This window comes from Nicotiana tomentosiformis, chromosome 12, assembly GCF_000390325.3.
Source record: "Nicotiana tomentosiformis chromosome 12, ASM39032v3, whole genome shotgun sequence".
NCBI classification, from domain to species: Eukaryota; Viridiplantae; Streptophyta; class Magnoliopsida; order Solanales; family Solanaceae; genus Nicotiana; species Nicotiana tomentosiformis.
The window spans coordinates 27,715,247-27,729,138 of NC_090823.1; the positions used below are offsets into that span (position 1 = coordinate 27,715,247).

Below are 13,892 nucleotides of genomic sequence, written 5' to 3' on the forward strand. Positions count from 1 at the left end.
GATTTTTTCCCATAGGGTTTTTTCCTAATAAGGTTTTAACGAGCTACATTATTTATGGACATCTAAGGGGAGTGTTATAAGAAAAATCAAATTATAGTGGATGTCTACTCTTCCTCCACGATCTTCTTAAATGTTTAATAATATATTTTTCTTTACTTTTCATGCCTATATAAAGGCCTTGTAATAGATAACAAAACATGTATAATTGAAGAAGAAAAAAGAATATATCCTGTTTTTCTCTCTATATCTCTTAGCTTGTTTTTCCTTGTTCTATATTGTTACTTTAAGTTATATTTAAGTTATATTTTTTATAACAGTAGAATATTAATTGGTAGAAAGTAATAATTTTCCGTGATAAAATTTTAATAATGGATTTGGTCCTTAGTGCGGTTTTCCATTAAAAGGTCAAGACTCAAACATTATCTCGTTTAAACTCAAAAACTGTCTGAAAGTAATTATTTGTTGAAGCAGCTATGGTGGTTTTGGGAGTTGTTTCTCCACAGCATATCCTCCCTTTAGTTCCCATCTGTAAAACCCAAATTCCCCCGAATTCTGCTGTTTCTTCAGAAACCCAATATTTGACGAAGCGTAAAGCTTTGATATTTACTTCTTCTTCTCTGATTTCCTCTTTCATATATACACCTCATCACTACTCTGCCACTGCTTTCCAAATCGATCAATTTCAGCAAGATGAAGATAGAATTGTTCAGCTTTTTGAGGTAAATGTCATTTTCCTCATTGTGTTTGTATGTTACTCCTTTTGTCCGAATTATGTATCATGCTTTCCTTTTTAGTTTGTCCCACAAACAATTTTTTTCTTAGTTATTTATTTAGAACTAATTTAACTTTAAACTTCTCATTTTACCCTTAATGAGATTTTATATCCACACAAATATTTATGGCTTGTTTTAGATTACAAGTTTTAAAAGTTTTTTTTTTTTTTTGTTAAATTCTGTGCCGAATCAAACACCGCCACATAAATTGAGAAGAAGGGAGTAGTAGTAATAGACTTAAGCATGACGGAAAATTCAATGATGAATTGTGTTGCCAATTTGGTGCTTTTTGTGTTTTATTCAGTATTGTTAAAAATTGAACATTGAGTTTAGCTCAACTTCAAAAGCTAGTTTAGAGGAGTGTGGATAACATAACATGGGTGCCCAACATTGAGATAGGTTTGGCACTGATACAATGATCAAAGATGGACTTTGAGGCTAACTCAAATGAAAAAAAAAAACTAGCTCAAGACGTTTGGATTACTCAAGATTGTATAAGGAGACAAACAACTCATTCCTCAATCATACATTACCAATTTCGTACGTCTTACATAAAGATCTCATGTGATATGGATCATATAACTAAAAGAACATTTATCGTTTGAACTAGAATTCAGTTGTGTAATGTGAACAGTGAAGAATACTTTTATATCCCTATATCGAGTAAATACTGCTCCCATTGTCCCAATTTATATAGTACTCTTTTATTTTCGAACTACCCAAAATTGTTTGAACTAGATCTATTTTTATACAGCTTTCAAGAATAATTAGAGGTAAAGTTAACCATTTGTTACGGTATGGAAAGTGAAGATTGAAAATTGGATGTCTTGAAGTAAGAACTCGTTATATACTGGCTGAACTTTGTGAGTCGTGTATATTTATTAGTATAATATAATGTTGGACTTGAGTCTTAGTGGTATTGAACTCTTGACAATTGTGAGTCTTGTGACTTGTATACTTACATTGCAGCCGTTGTTAAACTTGTCAAATTGCTTAACTGAGCTAAGGTTTCTCATCTTTGCTAACCGTACTACAAAGTTGAAAAGCAATAACCTTGTTAACACTTGCTGCATTTCAACACAAATTAATGGTATTGGACATCTAAGTCAACGGAGAGTTTGAAGAGTAAGATCCGCCTAAGCCATTTGCAGTTGGTCTACACAAAGCTAATATGGTTACTATCAGTAAGAAGGCCACAAATCAGATCTAAGAGAAATTTAAATGTTTCTTGATCAGGTCATGAATAAATCGTTCAAAATCTTCGTAACAACAACAAGACGAAAGCATCAAAACATCGTCTTTGTATTATCATGTTTATTAATTCCTCAGATTATCAGTTTGAAATGTAGTAACAGAACTAATTATGCAAATGCAGGAAACATCCCCTTCTGTTGTTTTCATTAAGAACCTTGAGTTGGCTAAAGGCTCCAATGATTCTACTAAGGTGCTAGCCAACGACGAGAATGCAAAAGTTGAAGGGACAGGTTCGGGCTTCATTTGGGATAAGTTTGGTCACATTGTATGATGTTTCAACTTTAAACATTACAAATATGGAACGAATATCTAGAACTTTCCATGTTAGTCGGATGAATTCTCTTGCTGCTTATCTCAAGAAATTTAAATGCCTCATCTCAAGAAAGTCAAATGCTTGATGTCAGACTTGTATTTAAGATTCCAATGGTTTTTACTTTCTTACGTCCACCAAAAATTTCACACACTTGAAATTCAGTTTCTCTCGTCTAAATTTCTGACCCTGCTTCGAATCTTGCTTTGGAGTTTGCTGTAAATTTGTTTCAGTACTAACCAAAATATAATGTACCTATAATTCTGAAATCAGACAGTTCTCTGAGCATGGGGCATGATTATTTTGAGTTTATTGCAGGTTACCAATTACCATGTCGTTGGTAAATTAGCTACTGATCAAAGTGGACTGCAGCGTTGTAAGGTTTCTGCATTCCTGGTGTTTTATCCCTTTGTTTTCTGTTCCTATCTGGATATTGAACCGCACTGCTCCATTTCAAGTCATTCTAATTTTAAAGGTTTCTATTCAGGTTTCTTTAGTGAATGCTAAAGGAGAAAGCATAGCTAAGGAAGCGAAGATCGTAGGTGTTGATCCAGCATTTGATCTAGCTGTTCTCAAGGTGTTAAATCAATCTATTACTTATTGTTGTTGCCAATTGTCATTTTGTTACTAATTTATTCTCTGTACTGGTCAACTTTATACTGACGATTCTAATTTTCCGAATTTCTCCATCAAAAAGATTTTATATATTGGTTAGTTGAAGTAAACTATGACAAATATGATATTAACTAATCCTTCCATTCTATATTATATGACACTTTTTGAGTGGGAATGGAAGTTAAGATATTAATTTGGTTTATATATTGTATTAGTGATTTTGGAAGAAAATATTAAAGTAATGATCAAAAAGTTTGATGGAAAAAATATAAAGCATGTCGCTAAATAAGTAAGGCAGTCCAATTCCCCTCTGGCTCAGAAAAATATATTCAAGGTCTTACAATTCCAACACCCCTCCCTCTCTAACTTCTCAATACTTATCTGTCTCCTTTAGCAAAAAAGCAATTTTACAGGGACAAGTGAGAACACTTCTCTTAGATTAGATCTAGTGAAAATGAAATGGTAAAAAGAGAATGGTTACTACTTACTAAACATGAACAATTTAGTGCCAATTAAAGTTGTCAAACAACTCTCGATATCTATACAAGCTGATTGGTTGAAGAGTTCCCTCGGTTTAATTAGTTTTTCTGTTATTCAACTGCAGGTTGATGTTGAAGGTGATGAAGTAAAACCAATCTCTGTTGGTACCTCCCGTGGCTTACGTGTAGGTCAAAGTTGCTTTGCCATTGGAAATCCCTATGGATTTGAAAACACACTGACAACTGGGGTAATACTTATCTACAGTTTATTCATAGTTCAGAAATATTTCCATAAAGAAACTCATTTTTATGGTTTTATTCCCAGAGGAAAACCCTTCTAGCATTTACTTTTCATGCATTTCTGCTAAACCTACTCAGCATAGAACTTATAATCTTGATTTCCTCTGAGGATGCAAAATGTTTCCATTTCCATAAAAGGTCAGCTCTTTGCTTTTGCTTTATGCTACGTCATCTGATATAAAGAAGGGAAATATTTTGTTCAATTCATAATATTATGTACTATCAACTCTCAAGAATGTCAGTTTACGGCTAGCCAAAAGGGAAGCAAAATCTTGAAACTGATTTGCTCCTGTTTCTCCGTGCAAAGGGAAAGGGAAAAAAGAAGAAGAAACTTAATCATGGGGGAAACGGATATTATTGTAGTTTGTCTGATTGTTTCAAATATTACAGGTAGTTAGTGGATTAGGCAGGGAAATACCTGCACCAAATGGAGCCGCCATTAAAGGAGCTATTCAAACAGATGCTGCTATTAATGCTGGTAACCATTTTTCCTATATAAGACATTTACTGGTTGCGAGAAAAGTTTGGCGAATAGCACTATAGTCACCTCTGCACACTGCACTGTTTGAATAGGGCGTAAGACATTGTTTAGAGGGCAAAAAGAGCAGAGCCATTTAAATGGCTGTTAATCTGGTTTACTTGAGCATGAGGCCGGGGCAGAATGCTGGTTTGATTTAGCGGATGAAGTTCAATTTCTAACCGCTGAAGATGTCAAAATAGATTACTTTTCTTTGTCTAAAACTCATCATTCATCTGGTTATGCATCTATGGGAAGCTTTAGTTTTGACCTATAGTTACTAACTTATGCAGGGAATTCAGGTGGCCCATTGATTGATTCATCTGGTCATGTAATTGGTGTAAATACTGCAACCTTCACTCGCAGAGGTAAGAAATTCATTACTTTCATTATTTTTAATAACATTAGTTAATGAAAAACCTGAATAAAACCTCCCAAGTCCCTTTTCATATTGAGTGAGACTATTGACATTGAAGCTCAATAACTTAGCTAAATGTGGAATCCTACTTAGTACATATTTCTAGAATATCATTAATATATTTGCTATTGAATCTTGATTACCCTAGAGGTTACATCATCTTGTGATTTTACTAAAGAACCTTTTGTCATATACAGAATACTGCAAAATCGCGTTATCTGAAAGAATTTATAGTTCAAACTTTCTTGATACTTAGAGTTGGACAGGTGAATCTGTAAAACTATAACATATATTTGATCATCTTATAGTCATTTCAGTTAAGGGGAGCTTTGGTGTAACTGGTAAAGTTGCTGCCATGTGACCACCATGTGACCAGGAGGTCACGGGTTCAAGCCGTGGAAACAGCCTCTTGCAAAAAATGCAAGGTAAGGCTGCGTACAATAGACCCTTGTGGTCCGGCCCTTCCCTGGACCCCACGCATAGCGGGAGCTTAGTGCACCGGGCTGCCCTTTTATAGTCATTTCAGTTACTTGGTGTTAAACTGAACTGCTACTTTTCTTGCTACCTCGTTGGGGTTTAACACCCTCTGATCCTCATGAATATCTTATATATGCAGAAACTTAGTGATCAGAAAAAGATGAAATCTGAGTGAATGTCTTAACTGCTTTTCGTTTTCAATCATGATGCAGGCTCGGGTATGTCATCAGGGGTTAATTTTGCCATACCAATTGACACAGTTGTACGAACAATACCTTACCTGATCGTTTATGGAACAGCATACAAAGACAGATATTGAACATTATGTAGTAAGAAAGTTACTTATGCATGATCTGGGTAGCCTTTGTTGTCTTCACTGGACGGTATTGAACTTGACAGAAAAGGCTTTTGTTTGAAGCTGGAAGAATAATCATGTTCTTAACTGCAGCTCCTTGTGGTGCTTAGTCAATACGTGTTATTTTATTTTCGAAAGGACCAGATTTGTCCCTCTATTTTAAAAAAATGTATACATTCTGTTATACTATTAGACCGAAAATGCCCAAGGCATTAGCAAAGTTGTTTAAGAAACCCCTAACCCTAAAGGAGGTCTATGACCCAGCTTTGCACTTTTTTGCCTCTTCCAGCAAAACCATTTCCTTAATCTTCAATGGCATGAATAACTTACTCTTTCCTAATACTATCCAATGGCTTCTGTAGTTGTATTCAGAGGCGGAGCCATAATTTAAAACTTATGGGTTCAGAATTTTAAAATTTTTAAGCTAGTGGGTTCTAAATTAACAATTTATACATGTTCAATAAATTTCTCAAGAAAAACACAGTTGAACGGAAAAAGAAAAGCAATTGTAAAGAAGTGTTGTAACCAAAACCCGAGGGGATTTCCTCAAGCCGCTTACATTTTTGCAGCAACAGACACTCGGCCTTGGGAAGGCATTCCATTTGTGCAATATACAGAAAGTCTAGTTTCAACAACTTAAGTCTCTTGAACTCCACATCCTACTGATCCCCTCAAACGCTCTGAATACTATCTTTAGAACCTCACGATTTTGCAATGCACTAATTGCAGAAATTTCACTCCAGGGGGGGCGAATTTTGGATAGTGTCAAGCTAAATGATAGAGGCAAATGCTTGCAGCTCAGTTATAGTATGTCCATCAAGTTGTGCTCTCCATCACAAACCAACTTAGAACTTAAACCGTATGACATTTCCTTCTCTTTAACTGAGGCTTGTCTCTGGGAGGGGATGGTGAGAGCAATTGGTTTTGTACTATGCCAATTCACGTTGAACCAATTGAGAGTCGAACGTTGTTTCTACAATATTTATTTTCCGCCTCTTTTGGTTGAATTTTAAAAAGGATGCTTTGCTTTTTCCTGGGGTGCCGTGGTGCATACTATTTGTAGATGATATTGTATTGATTGACGAGACGTGATGCGGTGTGAACACGCAGTTAGAGGTATGGAGGCAGACCCTGGAGCCTAAAGGTTTCAAGTTGAGGAGGACCAAGATAGAATACTTGGAGTGTAAGTTTAGTGGCGAGACTCAAGGAGGGGAAACGGAGGTGAGGCTGGACTCGCAGGTCATCCCTAGGAGAGGAAGTTTTAAGTATCTTGGGTCTATTATTCATGGGATGGGGAGATTGATGAAGATGTCACACATCGTATTGGGGTAGCATGGATAAAATGAAGACTCGCTTCCGGTGTTTTGTGTGACAAGAAGGTGCCATCGAAACTTAAAGGTAAGTTCTACAGAGTGGTGGTCAGACCGACGATGTTGTATGGGGTTGAGTGTTGGCCAGTCAAGATCGCTCATGTCCAGAAGATGAAGGTAGTAGAGATGAGGACGTTGAGATGGATGTGCGGGCGCACCAGATTAGATATAATTAGAAATGAGGTTATTCGTGACAAGGTGGGTGTGACCCCTATTGAGGACAAGATGTGGAAAGCGCGACTTAGGTGGTTTGGTCATATGAGGAGGAGGAGCACAAACGCCCCGGTGAGGAGGTGTGAGAGGTTGACATTGGAGGGTCTACGCAGAGGTAGAGGTAGGCCAAAGAAAAGGTGGGGAGAGGTGATTAGGCAAGACATGTCGCAGTTTCAGCTGACCGAGGACATGACCCTTGATAGGAATGTATGAAGGTCGATGATTAGGGTAGTAGAGTAGGTAGTCTAGAGTCTTCATAACAGTAGTATTGGCACGCAGTCTCACTTTCTGTTGGTAGTATGTTTTTATGACTAACCGTTGTTTTCTTTCATTGTTGATCACCTTACTATCTTGTTGTTTTTATTCTGCTTTTATATGGCTTTTTGGTGTTTTATCTTCTTGTCTATATTTTTATTAATGTTGTGCTTATACTTTCTTGAGCCGAAGATCTATCGAAAACAATATCTCTATCCTCACAAGGTAGGGGTAAGGTCTACGTATACACTATTCTTCTTATACCCGACAATATGAATAATACTGAGTATATTGTTGTTGTTGTTGCTGCTGCTTTTTTCCGGGGATAGTTTTTAATTGGCTGGTGAAACGGTCTTGTGGATTGTTCAGTGTGACCGTTTATCATTGAGATTCCTTGATCGAGTTATGTCACATGCATTTGTTGTCATGCTACTTTTACACCTTTTTTTTTTCGCAACTTGCAGGTGGTGCCAGATGGCAGTTGTTTGTGTCTTGATTTAAAATCGAACCAAATAGACTATAAAAATTGATGCTTTTTCGGTTTGGTTTGATTTTGGTTTTGAATTTTAAAGCCGATCAAATTTGGTTTGGTTTTGATTTTAAAAAAAAACATAATCGAAAAAATCAAACCAAACCGAATATAGAAGTAGTTATTTAAAATTTATTATTACACCTATATATATGTATATTTTTATACAAATTTTCTAAAATTTTATATTACATTTTAATAGTTTGCACTTTTCTAGTTCTTTGCTATTGTAATAATCTAGTTCTTTACCTTTACATTCTAGTTTGATTGGTAGTTTTCTTTTGCCAAATACGAGAATTTATTTCATATTAAAAATAATCTATTTTTAATTGAGTCCTAAAATTATTCACCGCTATTTGATTCAATCATCATCAATATATCTTGGTAAATGATAGATTTCTCAAAGAGCAACTGGATTGATAGTGTTATGTTGAAAATATAGTCGACAAAATATGTGTTTGGTAGTGTATGTCTCATATTTAAGAAAAAAATCGAAACACCGACAAAAATCGACATACACCGAATCGATAAAAATCCGACTTTATTGATTTGGTTTCACTACTAGAAATTACACCTATGGGAACCCCTCCAAAACCGTAACAATAGATACACTAACCGTCCATGTAGGGCTAATGGGACGAATTGGGACGCATTCCAGGATTCAACATTACAATATGTCAATTGGAACGGTTATTTGTAACGGTTTCAAAACCGTCTCCACAGAGGGATAATGTAACGGTTATGGAACCGCTGTCATTGCTCCATCTATGAGAACGGTTTTATGTTCTGTTGGCACGGTTATAAATTGTTGCAGTATAATTATACCAGCGACCTTTTAAGCCTATTGCAACGGTTTTCATGATATATTGCATCGTTTTGTGTGATATATTGAAACAATTATCAATACCCTATTGCAACGGATATTACAACATATTGCAACGGTTATTAGGGGTTTGTTATTATTTATTACGTCTACTGGAACAATTATATTCTCTATTGCAACAATTCACAATTGTAATTTATGATATTTATGGAAACAAAATGAGGAATATTTTCCTATGCAATGAAATTTTATATACCATAACTTATATAAACCACGAAATAAAATTAAAATATCCAACTATCATTATCCATATACAAAAATAAAATATGAATATATTGTTTGATCAACAATTCAAAAGTCAAAATAGATGAGTTTGCATCCAAAAAGTTCTAAACCAAAATATCCTTGAACGTGATAATAGAAAGTCTAACCTAACCATGAACAACCCAATATTTGAAAACCCGACTTAATTACTTGGTTTGGCTTCTTTTTAGGGAAACCAATCCTAACCATGAACACCCCTATTTGCTCCTATTTCCTAAGTGCACGAATACCCGATTTTGGGTCATGTTTAAGCTACTTCATCCGTTTACTTTTACTTGGCACGTTTTGACTTTTCACGGCTCTTAAAAATAATAAATGAAATGCATAATTATTTACTATAATACTCATATTAATTAATGCATATTTTATTGGATTTGAGAAAATGATTTGAAATGAGTAATAAATACTGTGGGTATAACAGGAAAAAAAAATTATCGTTCTCTTGATATGCGTAAAGTAACAGGTAAAAATGAAAATCTATTTAATATACATGTCATGTAAAAGTGAACGGATGTACTATATGTTAAGTTCAAAATTCGTGTTCTATGAACTTCGGACATTTTGTAGGAATTTCAAACATTTTTGGTATGAACTTCGTCTGAAAGTTGCACTGCCTTGTCTGAAGTTTTGGAATGAAGCAGTAATGCCACCTCAAATTGATGCTATCAGCTGTATTTGCAATCAACTTTTCTAAATAGTTTTGAAGTATCATTGCTAAAAATTTCCAAAACGTGGGATTATCGTCTCTGATTTGGGATTGCTAATGCCATAGAGTCTTCCTAAAAATAATCTTTTGCTCTCAATTGCTTTACTTAGCAGAATCACAAATAGACGTAGAGATTTGAGAAAACAAAAATCAGAATGGTAGTTGCGTTTTGGATGGTGTTGGCGGGTGTTTTGTGTTACTTACCTATGGAGGAACTGAATTTTGGATGGTTTTCTACGGTGATTTATGGGCTTGTTGGTCGAAGATGGAGCTATGGTGGTGTTGGATTTTGACTAAATAGGTGGTAGCGTGGTTGGTGGGTTTTACTAGGCCACAAGAAGAAGAAAGAAGAGAAGAAAAGGAGGTGGCAGCGGCAAAGTACATATACTAGTTTGTTTGTCAAGTTGGAAAAATAAAAGTAATTTTTTCAAAAATATTTTTCGAAAAAATAATTTTGAAAAAAAGCAATTTACGCTTATAAAAAAATCTAAAAAAATATTTTTGACCAATAATTTGTATTCGACTAAGTTTTTCAAAAAATGTTTTTAAGTATCAAATTTCGAATAAGAACGTGAATAGATTTACTTAAGAAAAACTTTCTCAGTTTCAATTTAGATGATGCAATTTAACTTGGCACAAGCTTTGTGGGGCCGTAACGTTTTTGTGGCTATAAAAACTTATTATTGAGGGTAAAGTGAGTAAAATAAAATGTTTAAAGCTAAATTATTTTCAAATATAAAAATGTGCATTCTTTTAGAAACAGACTAATAAGAAAAGTGTATCATTTAAATTGAAACATATGGAGTAATATTTTAAGTAAATAAATAATCTCAAGAATTTTTTATTAAAGATTATAATTAAATTATTTTATTTTATTTAAGTACAACATGAAAATAAAATTAAAATATATTAAAAAATCATTCAACAAATACAAAAATATTCACCCCTAAAGTCACTGTATATTAGAAAGTTATCCTAAAATAAGAAGAAATACTTAATACATTAAGTATTATGTTTAAAATAAGTAAGGTTATTTTGGTATATACTATATTTTGTTAAGGGTATCTTTGGTAAGAAGAAAAATCAAAATTGTTTCTCAAGCAATTTTTCATTACTTTTCAGGCGTCTGTTTCTTCCCAAAAGCGCTCCCCTCCCCACCCCCACCCCCACCCGCTTATTTGCATAGAGATTGGATTGGTGCCATCTGTATCCTCAAGTATGTTCAGATAAAATTTTTGGCCTGGTAAATTTATTGATGGGCTTGGAAGCCCAAAGGTTTCGGTGGTCAAATGATCTAGTAATATCTCGATACGCCTGGGATGGATAAAGTTGTGGGATTTGCAACCGTACCCTATATTTTTGGCACCTTTTAACATGTATCATATTTTTTAAAATTTATTGATTTGGTAACCAGTTGACAAAAAATTCGTAATAATATGACAATTACACCCCTAATAGTATTAATGCATGCTACTTGGGAGATGACCTCATTCGCATTAGCATACTGTAAAACAAGCCCTGATAAACGTAGCAACATGCTAACGTTTGGAGATGACGTTGTTTTACAACATCAGGGCTTATTCATTAGCATGCTAGATGGTGTAAAACTTCAGCCAATTATAGTAGCAGCTGAAGTTGTTCTACATTGAAGCTAAAATTTCATGCTAATGCATGCTGAAGTTATTTATCCTGCAGTTAACAGTTTTGTCATGAGTTTTATCCAAAACTTCAGTCTAAATATGCTGAAATTATTTAGTTCATTTGCTAAAACTTCAGACTAAACATGCTGAAGTTATTTAGTTCATTTGCGAAAATTTCAGACTAAATATGCTTAAGTTTTTGTCTTGCAATATGTAATTTTCTAACGAGTTGCTAATGCATGCTGAAACTATTTAGTTCATTTGCTAAAATTTCAGACTAAACATGCTTAAGTTATTTAGTTCATTTGCTAAAATTTCATGCCAAACACATGCTGAAATGTTGTCCTGCAGTCTACAGTTTTGTCAATAGTCCTGAAAGGCAAAATCGTCTTTTTAAAATACTTTTAACAAAAAAATGGGTACGGATGCAAACGGAAAAATAAAACGGGTATAAGTTAAAAGGGGGCGATCAAATAGGGCGCCCCATGCAATTTTTACGATAAAGTTGAGACTTTTTTTTTTCCTATACAATATTTCAAATTTATTTATCAAAATTATCTTAGATTTATAAGTTACCCGTTATAACTATGGTTTATTTACAATTCATATATAATTCCTTTAAGGAGTCTCTTTCCAGCTGTGTTTCCTTCTCTGAAGCGTGATTCACGCAACAGTTACAAAAAAAATGTTAAGGAAAAAAAAAAATTGATTGAAACACAGCAAATCTTGTCTTCCCAAAGTTTCAACAAGGTCTTGACGATCTTATCGGTCTGTTCCACCGTCCTCCATCCCGGAAAGTGAAAACTGCTTGACTTCAGGCTCCAGCAAATTGTGAAGCTTTACGTTTTGTAGGCTCAAGGAAAATTGTCATTGGATGAGTTTCTCCCTATTTGTCTATAGTTCAAAATGTGTCGTAGTTAGAAAGTTTTCAACATTCCATAGGAGAAATTACGCATTTTTTGCTTTAATAGTAAATTACGTATTTATGAATTGTTTGCTGAGTTACGAATGCAATTCTCATGCTTCCTGCGACAATACTCTGCTCACGCAACTAGAGGTAATTGGTTGCTAAATAGTCTGTCCTATGTTGTGTAAAAATTAAATTTTTTTAAAGCTATTTTGTATGGTGTACTTAATCCATGTAAAATGAAGACCATAGCTACTCTGACTATGGAGATCCTTCATGTTCCCTTTCTTTATCAAGTTTTTTCCTCGGCTAGAGAGCTCGACAAAGAAATGAAAGGAAAGCATTGAATAGAATAATTGGGAAAATATTGAAGATGATTCCCTAAAATTCCATGATTAACCCCTTCAAAAGCATCCAATCGTTGCAATTGAATACAAAATTTTCAAAATTGGGTTATTGTTTAAGGATGCTATATGGTGGCAAAGCAATCTGCAAAATTGAGTCATTGATTTTTATGTTCAAACAAACATAAATTAGTACACATGAACCGATTTGAAATTCATTCTCTGCTTTTTTTTTAAAAATCGATTAAGAAAAGAATAACGTGTGGTACAACAACATACAAATTAAAAATAAATTTCATACAACTAATTATATAGTATATAAATTATTTATAACTTATCTACAACTTTCATACATTAACTACAACATCATACAACTTAAATACAATTTACATGCAAATTTTATACAATATATTTTTTGTATATATTTTGTATATGGTGTTTAATTTTTCCTCTTTCAAATTTTAATTAAAACTTCCTCTCTTAATATAATTCTGATAAATATCAACAACTTATATTTAAAAAGATAGTATTTATAACTTAAATAATATAAATTTCATATAATGATTTATACATTATACAACTATTTTTCAACTTTCATACAACACTTAAATAAAAAATATATAACTACATCATAATACAACTTAAATACAATTGACATATAACTATAATATAATGTTAATACAATTTTGTATACACACTGTATCTCATGTGTTCTTCGAGTTTCAATTTGAAATCCAGCAAAAATCAACTCTAATCTTCACCAAACACCCTTAAAATTGAGATATAAACTCCAAAGAATATTCTCAATCGTTTGCAACAATACCCAATCCAAAGAAATAATATTTTTAAAAATTCAAATTCGAATTCAAAGTTTCAAACTTTTTAATGGCTGTCAATGGCGAAGAGTCAAACATCTTCAAAATTTATTGGCAACCAATATTGCGTATTACATAGCAAATGCGCAAAAGAAGTCTCATGGTCGAGAGCTTTTCTCCCTTTTGTCTATAAATTGAGCCTTGAAAGAGGTCTGTTTTAAGCAATAAAATAACAATGACTAAAATGATTCTCTTTATCAGAGCTAATTTCTTTTTTATTTACTTCCTCGTTTTCATAAGACCCGAAGCAAGAACTTTGCTAGGCACTAATCTTTTCTCTTTTTTTCACTTAACATTAGTATCATTTCTTCAGCTACTCCACAAGAAGATATTAATATAAGAATATTGATAGAGAATACGTGTGTGTGTGTGTGAAAAGGAGAGAGAGAGACGAAGAGAGAGTCAAGA

General features: G+C 33.8%; 1 protein-coding gene across 2 annotated transcripts; it reads left to right on the top strand.

Annotated features, from left to right (window-relative positions):
- The first annotated feature begins 414 nt into the window (after positions 1 to 414).
- Positions 415 to 5,731, top strand: LOC104099397 (protease Do-like 5, chloroplastic). Of its 2 annotated transcripts, none has more exons than XM_070191904.1 (8): positions 415 to 719; positions 2,149 to 2,257; positions 2,656 to 2,718; positions 2,825 to 2,914; positions 3,557 to 3,679; positions 4,122 to 4,209; positions 4,542 to 4,616; positions 5,356 to 5,731. In XM_070191904.1, exons 2-8 carry the CDS (start codon positions 2,237 to 2,239, stop codon positions 5,460 to 5,462), a joined length of 567 nt encoding a protein of 188 aa, XP_070048005.1. In that variant the 5' UTR covers positions 415 to 719; positions 2,149 to 2,236; the 3' UTR covers positions 5,463 to 5,731. The 2 variants fall into 2 exon arrangements, with proteins under 2 accessions (XP_070048005.1, XP_070048004.1); XM_070191903.1 differs by having other exon boundaries at positions 416 to 719; positions 2,149 to 2,292.
- Positions 5,732 to 13,892: the final 8,161 nt, after the last annotated feature.

What these genes read in the sequence shown, in the direction of transcription:
- LOC104099397 (XM_070191903.1), top strand. Translation starts at nt 474, where the DNA reads ATGGTGGTTTTGGGAGTTGTTTCTCCACAGCATATCCTCCCTTTAGTT. An exon ending in TTGATCTAGCTGTTCTCAAG is followed by an intron (nt 2,915 to 3,556) that starts GTGTTAAATCAA and finishes ATTCAACTGCAG; the next exon opens with GTTGATGTTGAAGGTGATGA. An exon ending in AGATGCTGCTATTAATGCTG is followed by an intron (nt 4,210 to 4,541) that starts GTAACCATTTTT and finishes TAACTTATGCAG; the next exon opens with GGAATTCAGGTGGCCCATTG.